The sequence below is a fragment of the Tetrao urogallus genome, assembly GCF_951394365.1.
Source record: "Tetrao urogallus genome assembly, chromosome: 3".
Taxonomy (NCBI): Eukaryota; Metazoa; Chordata; class Aves; order Galliformes; family Phasianidae; genus Tetrao; species Tetrao urogallus.
In genome coordinates, this window is record NC_136815.1 from 53,872,523 (window position 1) to 53,891,601 (window position 19,079).

Below are 19,079 nucleotides of genomic sequence, written 5' to 3' on the forward strand. Positions count from 1 at the left end.
CAGCCAAAAATGAATTGGTATTGATTAGCATCATCACTGTGAAAAGGTGAACTTCGAGGCTTAGAATTTGTATCTTTTGGCAGATGCTTTGAAGAAACTTAGGTCTTTCTTGTGTTCCAAATCTTTCATGGGTACTTTAAAGACATTATACCTGAGATTTTTATTTTTTTTTTAAACAAAAATACAGTATATGTGATTGTAGTCCACTAAACAGTAGTTGAATACTATAAATCAGAACAACGTGAGGGAAAAATAATTTGATAGTAAATAGATCTATGCGATGTTTTATTTTGCAGTTACTGTATGCATATTTTTTGGATAGAGTTTACGGATGCGGGCATCTAACATTCTGTTTAGAGTTGGAGTTAACATCGTAGGCTCCTTCTGTCACTTTCGGAAAGATCATATGGAAAAAAAGTTAAATCCCTGATTCCCTGTTTAATTTTATTGCAGAAGCTTATCACATTCTAGAGAATTTATTTAGGTAGTACTAAAGACTGAGATGGCATAAATGTAGAACATGTAGGCTTTTCACTCTACTGTATCTTTCTATACCAAGATCGGGGAAAGAAAAAAAAGGAAAAAAACAAAAAAAAACAACATTAACCAAGTGACTAATTTTGTAGCTGTGTATACAAAGACAGTTCTGTGGCTGCTGAGTATTGTAATGGTTTGAAAAGTCAAAATTATTTCCCAGATAATCTCTTAGTATGATGCAGAGTATAAAAGGAATATGTTTCTTTTTTTTTGCTACTGTACCTAATTTTAGACTAAAGGCCCGTTTTAGTTTTAAGAACTCTTTTGACCTCTCTCCAAACACTACCATTAAGACTGACCAGGGTTTCAAGAGTGGTTGAGGGGCTTTTTGTTTTATTTTGTTTTGTTTTTCAAATGAGTGATCCACGATGAGAAGGAACAGTCTGAGGAAGTAACTTTTGCTGGTAGGGTGAAATGTCTTAAAAAATAATCCATTCAGTTTATAACACTTTGACAACCGACTCTTTAGTTGACACCCATTCTCTGTATTTATGAACTTAGAAACTGAATTTGGATTTGACTCTAATTAATTGCTAAATAGGTATTCTCTTGTAATTTGAGAGTTCTTTTGCCTTTGATTTCCCGTTATTCCTTTTGTTAATAAGGTGCCCATGCCCAAATTACATATATCTTTGTGTATTACAGATCTCATTTTCAAAAAGGAAGCTCATGGTGAGTTCTAACTTGTATGTGGGAACAGTGAATCATAAGAATTACTGTTTTTCTTTCACTCATTTTCATTATTGGTAAAGGACAGTTGTGGAGAAAAAAAAACCTCATTATTTTCTCTTTCTTCCTACTTTGCTTGGTCTTTCTGGGACTCCAGTTTACCATATTTAGAATAGTAGCTGGAGAAATATCTGGAAAAATATACATCGATTTATGTTTTCCATCAATTATAGTTTTTGTTCTCACTAGAGAGATTTAGAAAATATTTATTTATATTTGAATTTTATATATCATTTTTAATACAATACATATATTTCAAAAGATCACTTGTCTTTTGGCAATTCAAATATTTTCTTAAGAATTCTAGGAAACATTTCATGGATGGTTGATGTGTTTCTTTCCATGCTCACTTCCATTTTGAATCATGCTACTAAATGAATATTATTTTTCTGGCCAATTTCAGCTTTATATTCTGACATATCCTTTTCTGGATGCCTTTGCTCATTATTTAAGAAAATTCCAATGGCATACAAAATACAATGAAATGATATGAGAAAGATTAAATTTTGTTACTCACTGTCAATGTCTGCTTTTGCTAAGGGAGAACTTTACTTAGACAAAATGCTGGAATATGCTATTCCATTTGCTCTTTCTATCTGGATGCTCTTCAACCTCTGTTAGAAAGCTATTTTACTTTTGAGAGAAAATGTCATTCAGTTACTTCTGTGAATTTTTTCATGCTTATAAGTTGTTTTCTCTTGATATGATTTTAATGGAGAGAAAGAGGAGCAGCTGAATCACAATCATTGCCCAAGGTGAAAGACAAAAAAAAAAAAAAAAAAAAAAAAGCAAGATTGCATAGCATTTCTAATTTTTTCCATTTTTACATAGCCCTTTAAAAAAAAAAATCTAATTAATAAATATTCTTAAAAAAAAGATTTATATATATATATAAGTATATAAGTTAACTATATGTTAAAATTATCCTTTTTTTCATGTTTTGCAGCTCTTGATTTTATTACTGCAAAAGCTTATATCTTAGACTTATTCTAAGATATCACCTTGCTTTGAGATGAGGCTGCTAGCTTCATCCTATAAAAACAGATTTTATCATACTTCTCTTTCTTTTCCTCCTTTGGTCATTCTCCCACTCTGCCCCCAAATCCTTCCCAGCTGGAAAGATGGCAGTTTGAGAATACCTCTGAATGGGGAAAGAGAGAGAGACCTGATGCACAAATGCAAAGTTTGGAAGAAGAGAGAAGAAGGTTGAAGTTGCAAGTGAAAGAAATTCAGGAACTTCTGGAGATGAAAAATAAAGCAGTACCAATTAAATTGACTTGTGATCATCAAAATGATCATCAAAATGCACAAAGTAATCTGCCAGTTAAAAATAAGGTACGTACATTGTTATGCTTCATTGCTTTGGGAGCATTCCCATGTAGAACTGCTATTTCATACTGACAAATGACAAAATATGTCCCTAAAACAAGGTCTGTACAGGAGAAAAAGTCTGTGTTTGTGCATCTCAATCCTGCACAATTAAAATACAGTGAATTTCTGTAGGGTATAGAAAAAGAAAGAGAAATCTCTTCATTCTTAAAAAGAACCAGTGGAATTGACAAGCTAGACAAGAAAACTTAGGAGTGAAAATAATGACTAAGAGGAACTAAAGAGATTGAGTAAACTTTGGTAGATACAGGATCCCGATGAAGATCAAAGCAAAAAAGTTGCGTGGCAAATTGTTTCTCAGTGTTTCTGAATATTGAATGTCTTCTTAGGAAAGAGAAAACAAGTAATTTATCTTGGTAGAGATTTGAAGAGGTGTTCTGTACCTATAGTCTGCTTTTAAATGTAACTGATTTTTGTGCATTTCTGTGATGGCTCAGGAGCAGCAAGCTGCACTTAACCTAATAGAATATCTTCTTATATAATGAACATCTGCTTTTAATTTTCCTTTAGTGACATTTATTGTATCAATTCATATCATATCACATGAAGATTTTTGTGATTTCTCTGTAATGAAAGTAATTTGATTTTTTGAGTTTGGAGATATGACCAGAAAGGGGTATTTCTGCTTCACATGTTACCATGTTTCAGTATATAAAACTAAAATATATTTTAGTTCAACATTTTGTTCTTCTGTTTTTAAAAAAAAATGTTAGTTTTGTAAGAATATTAGACATCTGTGGTATTTCTTACTGTTACTATCATGACACGCTTGGAGACTACTTTGCATCATTTTTGTCAAAGTCAAAAGGCGAATATGGTGTGCAGGCATCTTCCTTATCATAAAAATGGATGTCTGTGCAATGTGTACCTATTCATAGCAGATCACATTAGAATAAGATTGTCTTCGAAACAACTTATTATCATTTTCAATAAGAAAATTAAAAATGACGTTTCACTGGCAACTGCAAATATGTAAATCATCATCTGGTAGCTTGTTAACAGTTATCATCCAAAGAATAGGATGAGAAATGATTCATTTGTAGCTGTTTGTCTCTGTGTTCCACAAGAATCACAGAACAGCACCATCAATAACCTGAAAGAATGTCTGGCTGCTAACCCAAAAGCCTTTTTTTCTTGGATGGTAGTTTGGGTTCAAATAAAATCATATGTTCTATGGAGGACTAGAAGAGCACATAAGAATTTTTGTGAGACATGGCTGATGGTTAGATGTTTATGGATGATTACAGATTTACTTCTCAAGTAGACAAAAGGGATTTGGGTAATGTGTCGTGGAATTAACTGCAGAGTAAAATGCAGTTACCTTATATTCCTGCTTTTCCAAAACATGCATTTGCAAGATGATATGTGAGATCCAATCCAGTTGTTTAGAATAGCACATGGGGTTGTTAATTGATGTGTGGTTGATTCTCAGTTTGAAAGGTTATAAATAACTAGTAACAACTTATTTCCTTTGTTAATAGTTTAAGGAATATTAGGCATGGCATCAAAACACAGAAGGGAAGTTCTAATGTTCTTGTGTAAAAGATCTCATGTTGACAATTATCTTAATATTCACATATCTATAGAATCTCTTGCCGCTTGTACAAATTCAATTTCTGAGCAAAAAAAATATTATTACTGTATTTTGCACAAAATGTGAAGCCTTCGCATTATTCTTAGCAGGCAGTATGTTGATTGAAAATGTTTCCATGTGCAGTTTTTCAAAGGTTAACTCCTGTCCTACAAGATGAGTAGAATTGATGAAACAGTTGAGATCAGACATTGTTACTATCCAGTTTTATCGATTATACATCTTGGAATGGAGAAAAACATCTAAATTAATAGCTGTATGATTTTACAAATAGCATGGGAATAAATATTAAGTGGGTCTAACTGGTTCACCTAGGAAAAGATAAGATGAAGAAAAAGAGTTTTTTGATTGCATAGATCAATACTCCAAACATGGCCTTTATGGAAAGAAATTTTCTATTTCCGCTGTGAATATCACCCTTAGAAAAACTTATACATTAATTTGGGGGAATAAGTTCTTCTGTACTGTATCTAAATATTATGGCCAATAGGTAGTCATTAAACATTTTATTCACTATATATGTTTTGTAGCTGACTAGTATAGGACCCGAGTACAGAACAGAAAACTGTATTCATGGACTATTTGTTGTTGCTGTTCTATTTAGTTTCAAATTTTAATATTACAAGACTATAATTTTGTTGCATAGATTTAAAGATGGGATTATGGCCAGCATGTATTTTTATGAAGCTATTTTACACTAACATTATTTAGCAAGATTTCTTTTAAATCATCAGCCTTTCAGGCTTGTTTTTTTCAAAAGTAGGGGGCACTCATTTTTTTACATAAATACTTTGAAAAACAAGATGGTATGCCTATAGTGGATTTACACAGCGTGTTTTGGTAGCAGGGTGTTGCCTGGCTTATCTGTGAAATGAGGCCGGGGTTGCCCTCTACTGGATACAGCCGATTCCTGCACACTCCAAAGGACCTGCTGCAGTGCATGGCTGGGGCCAGCAGTCAGGTTAGGAGAAAGTCTGGCAGAGATTTGTGACTCCGTTTCACAGACAGGACTTCATTTTTGTGGCAGTATCCTGAATGAGACTATAATTTCTGCAGTGGCATCAAGGGGCCACAGGAGCAGGTGAAACCCAGGTTTGCACGTTTTTCTGCATGAGCCTCAGCCTTGCACTCAGTGCTGCAGACTGCTTGAGGAGAGAGTGGATGTTGTACTTAGGCATGTGGATTAGTGGGCAATACCGAGGGTGGGTGGAGAACTGGAGTAGATGATTTTAGAGGTCTTTTCCAACCTTAACGATTCTATGATTACCATCATCTGCTGTGCTGATTTACTAGTGTGAATACAGCCAGACACAAAAATGTATATGCAAACTGCTACCTTGTCAACAGCATTCAGAGGTCTGTGTCTGTGTAGCCCTTGTCTTAATGCATGCGGTCTGCCAAAAGCGTTCAAAGAGGCACCTCAGTACACAGATGGAATTTTGTAGTTTGCCTAGGAGAAATTTGAGTAGTAAGGGCTTAAAATAATTGCTATGTGTTTCATTCCTGGTTCTATGTCACAGATCTCTTGGGCTAAATTTTTAATATAGTTTTAACTCTGTCAGAAAATAATACTTGAGAGAGCATTATGGTACTATTGTTAAACACTTTGATACTTCACTGAGCTCTGTTCATCCAATGGAGAATTATCTTTGTTTCAGTGCAGACCTCTGAAATGGTTATTCTGATGGTTAAGCAGCAATGGTTGCACAATTTGCTCCCTTAGCAGATTTTTCAAATGCAATATGTTTTGTCAGAATTACCACTTGGGATACAGTTGTTTTATATGATTTTTTTTTTCTTAATTATACTTCTGGTGAAATGCTTCATACTTAATAAAATGACTGCTTTGAAGTAACAGTCTTTAAGGTTTGTTTGTTGACAAATTCCTTTTCAAGGGGAAAAAAAAGGGCCTAATTCAACCTTCAGTAAAATTCTGGGCATCATTTGTCAGCACTGGAAAAATAAATATGTTGTTATCCTGTGTTACACTTGAAAACATGTACTTATATTTCTGACATGTAGGTTGCAGTATTTGTTTCCAGCTTTGGAAATCTCAGTTCTTTGAACAGCCAGCAGTAGATGTTTGAATTACCTTATGGTTTGTTTTTATGTGTTTCACTTTACTCATTGCTTTCAAGGCAGCTGTCTTGGGTTATTATGTTCACGGAGGAGACCTGGCTCTCAGTTCTCTCTGAAACTGCCTTTCTAAATCTTTTAGCCAAGTTTATGTAGAAGATACTTCTCAGTGCTAAACCTCATGAGATTTCTTTTTTCTTATCCATCTCTGAGTATAGAAAGAGCAATGTAATCAGAAACATTCTAATTTAGGTCTGATGCTTGCCTTTTTGTACTCATCCAAGTAGAGTTGTAGTTGTTTCATCCGTGTAATTCTGATTGTTTATTAAGAGGATTATCATTTCATTATAGTATTTTCTAGCATTTTTCAATCTATATATTTATGAATAAATTAGAGTTTAAGAACCGCATTAAAATTATCTTGTGCCAAATAATAATAATTGGTAAATATATTATTTATGTTTATTTTGTGAAGGGATGGTTAAAAAAATATGTTTTTTGTATACTTTGGAGATGAGTAATCCTCACATGGCATAAATACTGCATTATAAAGCTGAACACCTCTTATCTCACCCTTTGCTTTACTCAGTTTAGGGACGTTGAAGTCACTGTTTCAAAGAATTTTTGATGAAGAAAAATAAGAGTTGATATACCAGAAGTAATCAAAGTTGCATCTCAAAGTCCTGTGGTTTTTTTGTTTTGTTTTGTTTTTAAGATAGCTTGTACAGAATTCTGTCTAATATTTGGTGAAGGCAAAGGCTGTTCCTTAAAAGGCAAATAAAATCCTACATCTGAGCTTAATAATGAAGAAACATTGTGGAATATATATATATATGTATTTTTTTTTAAGTGAAGAATATTTAGAATTGTTAATCTCTATGTTTAAATAATGTTGAAAAGTAGATACACTAGAAAAAAAACAAAACAACTTAATGACATTCTTAATCTGTTATTGCCATATAATAGATATTTTTCATCATTATTTTCCCTATTCATCCTACCTTCCCTACATTCTGAAATATCAAGAAATCAGTTGGCCCTTACACATGGAAATTAACACTGATTTATCCAGTTTCTAATTGGGATATTTGGAAAAATTACTGTATCTTTTTCATTCGGTATTACACACATTTTCTCATTTCTTGATTCATTCAATTTTCATTTCTCAACCTGTGTAGTGGAAATTCTGAGTCAACCAGTGATTGACCGCCTGGTGGGAAGGCAGGGCCAACCTAGGGGAGCTCAGATGTATGCAGTGCCCCTGAGCCACTGGAAGGGGTGGAGCCAGGATCCCTCCTTCCCAGACCTCATTTAAGGGCTTGCAATGGAGATGAGGGTATTGTCTTGGAGATCCCTGCATACCTGAGGCCTTCTAAGGGTAAGCGGGTTCTTTCCTTTGTTTCTGCATCTCTGGCTGGTGCGTTTGAGCACATCCTTGCTTGCTGTAGCCTAGGACTTTACTTCTATGCTGTCATTGCTGCACTTTCCATCACGTTGCAAGTTGTTTCTCTGCTTTTTTTTTCAGACAGGTAACATTTTGTTACTTATTGAAATCATGCTTCTTAACAATGCTATTTATTATTATATTACCAAATATGTATTTTAAATGAGCAACAACCACGATGAAAGGAAAATTCATTTCTTTAGTACAGAATTACATACGCTATTGTGAATATAATCTGTTTGAGCGGAGTTGTAACAGTCTTTCTGAGAATTTTTTAGAAAATAATTTTATCTGCTACTGTAGTGTGCAAGATATCTTTGAAACTCGGAAGGTGATTATAGAGACTGTTTATATATACGTTGCCTGTAAATGCTTAAGGTGTGGCTGTAAGTATTTGGACTTCTGAGTGTCTCTTATGTTGTGATACTGTAATTTTGGTATCAGTGTCAAATGTCTTCCATTGTATGTCAGAGTGCTATCCGTTTTGTAAGAAAAGAGGAACTAGAGCTGAACACATTACCAAAGGCAGGAGAATCAGCAACCTTACTCAATTCTATAACATATGGGGAAGATAGGTTATGTGGTGGTGGACAAGGTCAGTTGAAAATTAAGATCACTACACAAGTTCTTAGTGACTTTCCAGACTAGTAATCCAGTCAGCACAGCTGAGGCCCAAATTAATTGCTGATTTGGCCCAGTACAGGTGTGGCTGGACTCATAGCACAGCAGGTGGGGCTGAGGCTCAGGCATAGTTTATGGGAGCCTCAGCATAAAAGCTCCAAAGAGAAGGAGATGGAGTTGTTGATTAGGGTTTCCATCAGAGCTTTAGAGAACAGCTTTGCTTGGCATCTTTCCCAAGAGAGGAGCAGGGGCAAGCCCTCAGGTACACGGTTTTTTACACTGGTTCTGAGCCCAGGCAGCCAAGCTTTAGGGAGTGTGCCCTTAAAGGCCCCATATTCCACAAATGATTGTATCAGTAGTAGACCATGGCAGAGAGGCTATGAAGTGTTTGCACGGGGGGAGGTTCAGCACAGTCTAATTTAATTCATGGAAATACCAAGAAGATCCTTTTGTCTTCCTGCTGATTAAATATGATTTATTTTTAGTATTATTCTGTGACTGTTATTTGAATAAATTCATTGTTTATCATTTTTTTATGTGTTGTTGAAGGTCAACAACGGAAATTGCTGACCTTCAAATGGAAATGACTGCAGCAGGCTCTAGTATAGTTGAGCAGAAATACCGTTTTGCCAAGTCTAATGGTCTAGAACTGATTAAGTTTAAATTGGTTACTCTACATTCACACTCCTGTGGTTTTATGATTACTAGGTGTAACGGTGTCTGCAGTTTTGAATTATCTTAGTCATTTACTTTTCATCATGTATACAGAAGCCACATACTATGATTGAAAATAGTGCTTTTTCACAAGAAATTAAATTTACAACTGAGTGTGAGTGAATGCTTTTGGCAGCTTTCTGTCTTTGGCCTCATTGGTGTAAAATGATGTCAATTTACATAAAGGATATTGTTATTAAAATCTCTGAGGTCATTATATTCATGCCTTCTAGTGAGAGTCTGCCTTCTAAAAATCCCTCTAACTTCAGAAGAAAGCTGTTGACGCTTTGTTTCAAACACTCAAGTCTTCCTACATGAAAACTTCATTAAAGATAAACTTAAGCAGTGAGTCTCTTGTTTACAAAGTACATGGAAACAAAGGGAGTAATGACAAGATGAAGTGATCTAACAAAAAGGAATCTGGCTGCATTACAGAAGTATGATTTGGAAAATTGCTTCATAGTGCTGACTACTGTGGTAACAGATCTTATAAAATAAAGATTAGGAAGGGATTGGAAACGGTTCTCTACCAGTTTCAAAATGCAGTGTGTATTATAAAGAATACAAAGTCAAAAGGAAGTTTTATAGATTGAAATAAGCGAAAATAAATGGATTACTACCGTAACTACTTCAAGAAAAAAATTTCACGATTAAGAGGTAAATTTTGGAAGTATATTTATGTATGGGAGTAAGAGGCACATTTTGAAAGTAGATGTGTATGGGAGACTGCTCAGACAGTAAAGATACTCAGGGCAAAACAGTAGAATCATGCTGTTGGTCTCCTTGCTGAAACACTTGTGCAACTGCAGATTCAGCCTGTATTCAGTAGTGTTTTTCAACACTAACGTATGAAATATACATTCTTGTGTTCTGTGTTGTATTCTGTGATCTAAGTTCAATCAGCAGAAATGCAGGGAATGTTTTCTGCTTCTTTAAAGAAATTTGCTTTTTAACTGTCACCACTTGGCAAATAAAGTTTCATTGTTGTTCTGATAAAAGAAAAGGCCCAATTGTTTATATTCAAACCCAACATTTAATATAAATTTTATTTACATCATAACTTTTACATATGATGTGAGGTTTTAAACTAATTATTTTATCTATATGTAAACATGAGGCGTGAAAAAATGAGGTTAGAAAAATTGCTAGAAATAGTCAATTTTCAATGGTACTTTTATCTCCCTCAGGAAATATATGTAAAATATTTAAGAGATTTTAATATTAATAACTAATTTAATTAAATTAATATTTAATTTCTATATTAATATTTAAGTTTATCATATGCTATGGAAAGGTGTGTAGTAACACTTCTGCATTAGTTCCTGGACTGTAAAGACTACTTGAAAATGTGTGGTTATCTTTGAATGTATTACTTATTTTTCTTATAAGTAGATGGTACATCTAAAAATTCCTTAATGTATCATAGTGTGTTTATGTATCACGTGGAAGTTCTGTTTGATAGATATGAGAGTGATCTTTACAGTTTAAATCAGAATTGGTATTTTGGGGTTATCATTGTATCTTACATTTTAGAAACTGGATGATCATTCAAAAAGGCATTAAACATATGAGACAGAACTTTTTTTTTTTTTCCTGTAAGCAGTATAACAACTGCTTATATAAAAGCTTTGTAGACTCAGGTTTTATTAATAATGCTGTTTTGTTGTTGGGTGCATTCTTGTCAGCGATTTACATAAAACCATGATAATTCTAAAATTTTGGAAAATATCTACTCCATAAATCCAAAATTTCTAATAAAATACATTATGAATAGGGCAAAAATTTATTTTCCTATAATAAATTTGTGTCCTGGTGTTAATAGCATGCCAATGTTTAGTTGTTGGTGAGAGATAAAAGTGCTCTTAGGACCAGGCTGTGGTCAGGAGCTACTGCCTTTACAGCATGGCGGCAGAAGGTGTGGAGTCAGAGCATGTGCCTGAATTAGGCTGAGGGGTTATTCCTTACCACGTAACATGATACAGAAGGTCATAAAGCTGTGGGCAGTCACCTGGGACCGATTGTTGTTTGAGGGTTGCCTTGTAGCCATTGGCAGGGGTGTCTTCGTGTTGGTGATTGGCTGCCATGTTGGTGCTGTGTGTCAAATAGCAAACAATTGCATTGCAGCTGTATATATTCTTGTCTTTTTTATTGTTATTTCCATACGTCTTGGTTTTTCTCTCAGCCCATGAGTTTTATTTCATTTCTATTTCCCTCCCTTGTTCTACCTGCAGGGCAAGGGAGCAAAGAGCTGTGAGGTGCTGAGCTGCTGCTGGGTTAAGCCACAACAGCTGAGAAATGGAAAATTGAACTGATATCTAGGCTGTGATAAAGCTGCTTGGTTTGGAACTGTATTCCGAGCCACAAATAGATTTGTTATGAAAGTAGTTTCTAGCTAGTGTGGTGAAAATGTACATTGTATTTCAATTTTTGAAGTTCTGTGTGGTTTTTTTTTTTTTTTTTTGTTTGTTTGTTTGTTTTAATTTTATTTGACCATTGAATTATTCCTAAACAGGAAGAAAAAAAATAACTAAATAGTTTTTCTCATAAAATATGAATCATGGGAAGTACAAAGCTTTGGAATTTTGCTTAACCTCAAATATTTAATATGAATGACAGATAAGGCAATCTATAAAATATAGCCCTGTTACATAACTTATGAATAGTTTACAACCTCTACATCTGAGTCCGAAAACATGCTTTGTAATCACTGGGAATCACTGGAAGAGTGTGAATCATCTAGTTCCAGAGCTCAAGTACAAGTTGATTTTTAATCTTCATGCAGTTAAATAGCATAATAATCAAATCACTCATAAGAAAAAAATGCTTATTTTGGCAGGTTCTCTTTATGGACTTTGAAATAAGAAAATTCCAAATACATACTATGTAATTCCTTATTCTACACAGTGTATGTTTTGTTTAATATGAAAATTATTATGAAGTCTTTTATTCAGTATCTGAAAAAGGAGCCCTGTTTTTATATAACCTGGGTAGGCTGGTAAAGTATAACCTGGATGTTAATGGAGGTTGGAGTATTTCATATCTGTCTTTAAACTGAGGACATAATTATAAGGCTTTGTTTTTCTCAACAGTTCTACTGGTCTGAAGAATTTCTCACCCTATAGTACTGTCTGTTCAGTTTGGCCCTAGAGAAATGGGAACTGTATTATACAATCAGCCAAACTGATATTTAGAAATTTCACACAGGATACAGTGGCATTTCCTAATATATCCTGTGGTTAATATTACCTATTGCTCAGAAATGTTTAGCTGAACTTATGTGATCATACAGTCTGTTTCTTATTTGGTGGCTTTGTTTTTCAAATTATATTAAACCACTGAACTTGCAGATCTACCTTTACAGAAACTCATGAATTATTTCATGTTATGCGTTATTGAGAAATATTGAGATAAGGACAGATGTTCTGTAAACAGTCTCTAGAGAAAGAAATACTGATCTATCAATATTGGTATCACTGCACTATGATTATACTTCAGTTCAAACAAAAAACTTGGCAGTATTCCCTATTTAAAGCGTAAGAAACTTAATAAATTAACTTGCTCAAAGATCACATCTTAGAATATGTATTAAACAAGGCTTGTCAATAATTCTTTGTTTTTAGGGTGGTCTATAGATTAGATAGCAACCGGCTCTCTTGTGTGGTCTGAAATAGCCACAAGTTGTTGATGCTAACACATTACCCAATATCCTACATGTACAAATCAGATACAGATAAGTGAAAGATGTGGTTTATTATTCACTCATATTTTGAGTTTTGTTGTTTGTGCATTCTTTGTTTTCATTTTTGTCTGCTATGGTCTTAATTGCATTAGCATATTAACATATTTTCAGGCCAGTTTTTACAGTAATATTGGTGTCAGTCTAGCATAGTTAGGTCTTTTTCTATTTCAAGAGCTTTGATCTCCACTGATTGCACATATGGTAGAAATGAATAGGAAAAGAGGTTAATGTTTAACTTATTTATGAAATTGTTAAAACAGAAGACAGTAAGTACAACAACTGAATATAAGTATTCAGTATATTACTTTTCCCTCTTGAAGTAACTCCTGTCTGAAAATGTCTGCGCCTATTTATTTTTTTCCCTAAAAAGCTAATATTTTTATACCTTTGTTTAGGAACCTACTGCTTATCTTTTGATTCATTGATTATAATTCTGTTTAATTTTAGGAAGATGTGGTGCAACCTATCCCATATAGTATAAGACTGAAACTTACAAATATGGTTTTTAAAGTTTTTGTACTACAGCAGTAGTTGCAAGAAACAAATAAGAGATCAGTACGATAGGAAATCATTGTGTGGAAGTTGAAAGTTTGATCAAAGAATTCCTACTGAGTAGGGAAGGCATGGGTTTTTGGTTTTGTTTTTTTTTTTTTTCTGGGAAAGGATGAATAGCTGATATTAGAAAAATAGATGGGAAGTGATGATAAAATAAATGTGATAACCAGAAACTTTACAAAGTAGTGCTCTGTTTCTGTATGAATCCTTCAGAAACCAAGAGAAGTACTGTAAGACTTCCAATTATAAACTTCTTTTACTTTTTCAGTGTATTGCATCCTCTTGCTCTTTTACCCTAGCCTGCTGTCAAACTAGGAATAATTCTGTTGACAACACAGCAAAAGTTGACAGGAAAATTATTCTGCTTTAGAATAGTCCTCTAGAGAGCTGACAGAAGTGCCTTGCCGGTTTCATAAGATATACATTAGAGAACCTCTAAGGTAATCTGAGGGAAGAATAATCCTTCATACATTCTTTTTAAAGATCTGAAATAGCATAGTGGGATATTACTTGCAAGAAAGCTTTAGATGTGCTCTAAAGACTGCTTATTGTTAATTCTTTCCACCACAGTGTACAAACTAAATGGCTTTTACAAAAGTATCAAAATCATGCAGGATTCAATTTTATCTGTTTATCTTTCTAGACTGATGTTTGTGTGGTTACTGCAAGGACTGCACACGTGTGCGCACACACACAAAAACCAACTAAAAACCAACCTAAGAAAAGAAAGCATCACAAAACAAAGAAAACAAACAAACATACTGCCAATGTTACCACAGTACTTCGACATGGACAGCACTCAGTTTACAAAGAGTGAAATTGATTAGGCAGAATAGATAAATTAGAATGTGTGAATAAACTAATATGCTGTTCTAATACAGTGTGTGACTTTGTATTTACAGTAATTGTGGTACCTTACTAACTTGTGTAGAAACCAACTCAGAAGGATGTTTTTAACTTTTGCATGTGTGGTCAGTGTGCAACAGCTATGTGAAACTGCTGAAATGAACTGAACTAAAATATGCATTAATTCATAGGGAGGCATGAGGCAGAATGACTTAAGACAGAATAACCCTATTTATATGAAGTGGCAAAATGAATATTTTTGTTAGCGTGATAGTATCTAGCTTAAGATATATCTCAAGACTGTGCGTAGTTGCATTAAACATGCAAGAAAAAATAATTGTTTTATGCTGAGGTGCTCATTTGTTCAGAGAATTTTGGATATATCTCCTCTTTGCCCTGTTAGCTGTGCACTGTATTCAAGTGGAGTTCAAAGGTCTTTGTTACAGATGTTAGGGAGCTTTCTTGTTCAGGGTATGAGTCTTAAGTGGAGTACAAAATTTAATAATTGAAATCTGATTTCAGTCATGCAGATCAGCTTCACAAGACCTGTTAAACAATTTATCTTAATATTGATAGAATTTAAAGAATGAACAGAGTATAGAAGAAACTAGACAATATATATGGCACATATTTCTGCAATTATGGAAAATTGTTATATGTTTCTAATTATCTGCTTGTAATAGTCAAGCTTTTGAACAATATTTTGCTTATCAGCTGGAGGTGCACCAGGAGTTCCAAATTATTTAGACTCTCATAATGTATAGTGACAATAGCAAAGTAATGAAATCTATGAAAAAGTACCCTGTTTGATTAAGTGTGACTGCATTCTGGAGTGGGTGTCTAGCTATCATTTCACTTCCATATTTGATAGAGGTGAAATATCTATTTTAATGATTCAAATCTATGAGACTTCTGGTAATGTTGTAATATGGTAGTAACAGGAGAAGCCTTGTGGTTTGGACAAGTTGTAAAGATGGAGTCCACAATGCAAGTTACAGTGAGCTTCTTGATCAATTCTTACTTAATTTTTTTTTCCAATTATCCTGAGAGAAATATATCTTTTTGTAATAATTTTGAAACACTTTAATCACTCCAGCATACCCAGAGATCCACTTTTTCAAGAGAATTCCTTCTTTGTTCCTATAACTCAATTTTAACTGCAATGTCAGCATTTAACTTTTTAAGACAGCTTCTTCTGAGAGCATAATTAAGGATTGTTTAAAAAAAAAAACAAACAAAACACAGCAGAACTATAATGCTATTACTGTTTCTCTTACAGTATTTTAGAATGTTCTTCACAATCTTTTTATCTTTGCCTGTATGCATTTATAGTGCAATGTAGTCTAAAGTGCGTGTTCACATCTCATAATAAGTCAAATGGAATAAAGCAGAAAACATTTGATGAGGTCTACTGTATTTGTTCTTGTGCCACATTATTAGCTTAATTATTAGAATATTCATCTAAAGGAAGAAAATTTTTTTGGTTTTTAATTTGAATGCTGTCAATAAGTAGGATGTATCTAGATACTATTTGGTGCTGTAGGATCTGAAGAAGTTAGAGAACTGTCCTGTTAGAGGGTAATAAATAAGAAATTGTCTAGAATGCTGATTAATTTTGTTTCGTTGTAGCAGTGACATAGATACTGTAGAAGAAATAACAAATTAAATGCTGCTGCTGAACTTTTTTCAGTGAAAAGTAACTGATGTTCTGTTAAAGATTTGGACTTCACTATGAGCAAGTGATACCTCATTGGTCATATTCCGAGCACAATGAAATCTGAACTTGTGCCTGATTTTAGTCTCTTTTCTGATTGATGACTGTTCTGGAGTGGTAGTTATGTCAGAACAGAACAAAAAAACAAAAGAGGAAAAAGGATTTATTTTGATGTCTTGAACTGAAGAGGTTCATATGGTGCTGGCATTGAGATATCCATGCTTTAGATTATGCTATAATGATCTTTAAATTAGGGCAGTAAATGCAGCACTACTAGTGTTTTAATGTACAAAACTACTGATTAATGATATTTTAGTAGAAGCCAGAATAACATCTTCACATAAAGTTCTTTGAATTCTTTTTATATAATGTATTTATCGTCTTGCCTGTAGTTTGAGCATTACGATTAAAAATATATACAAGATTTAAAAAAAAAAAGTGTTCTCAGCTTTATTTCAGAAACTGGTGGCTTTTCTTAGGTATTCTGGAGGCAAGAACTGCACAACAATATCAGTTTTAAACTAACTCATTCCCTTTCTAAGGTAAAAAAATAAACTTTTATTTAACATGTCTAATCATGCTTTGTATCTCCAATTTATCACTCAACACAATGGACAGTTTTATGTTGAGGAATAAATCTAGTTGTAATGGAAGAATAGGATGCTGGAAGATGAATAGAGTGATTTCCTTTCTGAGAGGCTCCATTTACTTGGAACTGCTGGTTTCTGTTTAACCACCTATAAGCTCACGCTGCATACTATATAAAGAGAAACTGCTTAAAGGAAGAACTTAACAGCAGTGCAGTTTTCATGGTATCTTTCATAATCTGCAAGCAGAATTTATTTTTCATTTTACTTCTGTAGAGGCCTGTCCTTGTTTAGCAAAAGTCAAATGTAACGTCAGGATGATTTTAGCTTGAATTCAATTCCCATGTACTATAATATTAGTCCAAGCTCCATAATGGTACATTTCACTGTGTCTCAGACAAAATAATCTTATGAAGATTATTATCCATAACAGGCACTGTGTGTCAAATGTCATTCACTGGCAGTCTTTAATGAGGTGGTCGTTCAGAAAAGTAATGCTGAATTAATTCTTAACAATGTGTGAATTCTGCTTGAATTTCTTTCTGTAAAAATTCATAAATGGTCTAAAGGATCAACAGAGACTGCTCTATCTCAAGTACATCATTCAGCAGAAATTCACGTATCATTATGACTCAGATTCTGGTAGTTGGATATTTCATAAAATTGGCTACAATATTAAGTTAACTCTTTCCAAAACATGTATGTGAACACAAAGGGCTTAAGGGTTACAATTAGAAGATTAAATATTTAGGTAACTGCTGCTTAGAATTTGATCTTAACCAGTAAAAACTAATGTTAAGTCTAATACTAAAGCTAATTTAGTCTATTAGCTGATTAGAATTAAATAACTTGCATGATTTCCTTCATCTCTAGTGTAGTGCCCGAATATAAACCAAATTCCATACCAATAAGGCTCATATTTGAGATTGTTTAGTCCTCTGTGCTTCAGGGGAGCTAATTTGATTTAAGTTTATACAATCTGGCAACTGTAGCTGAGAAATCACCCAAAGCTAAGAAATTGCAAGGAGAGGACTACGGATGCAACAAGAATAAAAGCAAAATCATACATATAGCTTGCTTTATTGTTGATATGCTGTAAGTAACCACAACAAAATCTGCAGATCTCTGCCAGGTAGTAATTTTTCAAGAACTAAACATCTGCTTGTAGGTAGTTTCAGTCACTGCTGCAGTCCCTCTCAGTTTTTGTTCTGAATGAGGCTGTAAAAAGGCAAAGAAAAATAAGATAAAAGATCAGAAGATATTTTGGTGTAACTGCTATATATTTGTGTATCTTTTTGTTCCAGTACAGTAAATAAGGAAGAAATCAGGGAAAGTATTTGCATTTTAAGAACTTTAGTGATAACCTAGTATGATTATGTTTTCCACGTTTATTTGAATTTCAGCATAGTTTATTTCAATAGGGGACTCCTAAGATAAGAGTTCCTCTGTATTCAGTAATTCTGGTTTGTGTTTTTTTTTTTTTTCTACTTAAACAGTAGAAGTCATCTTGAATAACTTTGTAGCAAATTATCAGAGATTCTCTTCCTGTAAGGTTCTCACTATAAGAATAAGGTTTTGAAGTTACTATGTTCTGCTTTTTATCTAGATGTTTCTTAGCTAGCCTCTGCTGATTTCTCTTAAGCTTCCACTTAGCTGCTCTCCTAAACAGAGAGGCTTTAAAAAAAAAAAAAAAAAAAAAAAAAAAAAAGGGATTCTCAACTAAATTGTATCTGTAAAGATATTTATTTCCATAACGTTTATTAAAATAATATTTTAAATAGTGAGTTACAAACATTTGAAGTATGGAATAGGCTATAAATCTGTGGGCTTAAATTTACAAAGGTGTACTGAATTCACCAGGATTCTATGTATTGATCATGCTGACGATATCATAACTTTGATAAAATGACAGTGATTACTATTTAAACAGGAGGAAATGAAGCTGAAAAATGAAATGGCCCTTTCGACCAGAATGAGGAGATGAACTCCTAAAACTTTTTTACTTCCTAGTCCTTTCCTTATATAAGGTGTAAAAGATGAAAGGTAAAAATGAATTTAACAATCTGTGAACATCAGTGATATATTGTTCATATCGACAAATATTCTACAGGTAAGCACAGCTACTAAAATTGGAGAATGGGAATATAAAAAGAAATACGAAGACTGTAGAGACATCACCAACCTGCAATATTTAACTCAGAAGAAATTTCTTCTCTGATGGGACTGTCCAATACCCGAACCAGAAAGTTATTATTAATGGATTACAGGAGTTTCTTGGATTGCTTACAGCTTGCCATGTTGTTTTCCCACCGGATAACTGTGTAGCTGAAAATCCCCTATCGCAGTGAAAACCTGATAATATGATGATGCTTGTAGTTGAAGTGAGAAGCCTTGTAACTTTTTCTCTATCAAATAGTGTTATTGTTCTCTTTGTAGCTGTTGTTATTTACATGGAAATAAATAGGAAGCATTATTTTTGGAGTGGCCTTTGTACCAAGATTCTGTTGGCAACAGATAGCAATAGAATACCAACAGTT

The 19,079-nt window shown here is 33.7% G+C and overlaps 1 protein-coding gene across 1 annotated transcript in view; it reads left to right on the forward strand.

Annotated features, from left to right (window-relative positions):
- CCDC102B (coiled-coil domain containing 102B) overlaps positions 1-19,079 on the forward strand; it is a gene marked incomplete at both ends in the record, with an annotated part of 100,582 nt that overhangs the window by 25,968 nt on the left and 55,535 nt on the right. Inside the window, one exon of the mRNA XM_079533710.1 lies at positions 2,380-2,601. Coding sequence (XP_079389836.1) covers positions 2,380-2,601 — 222 coding nt within the window. The remainder of the gene's footprint in view (positions 1-2,379; positions 2,602-19,079) is intronic.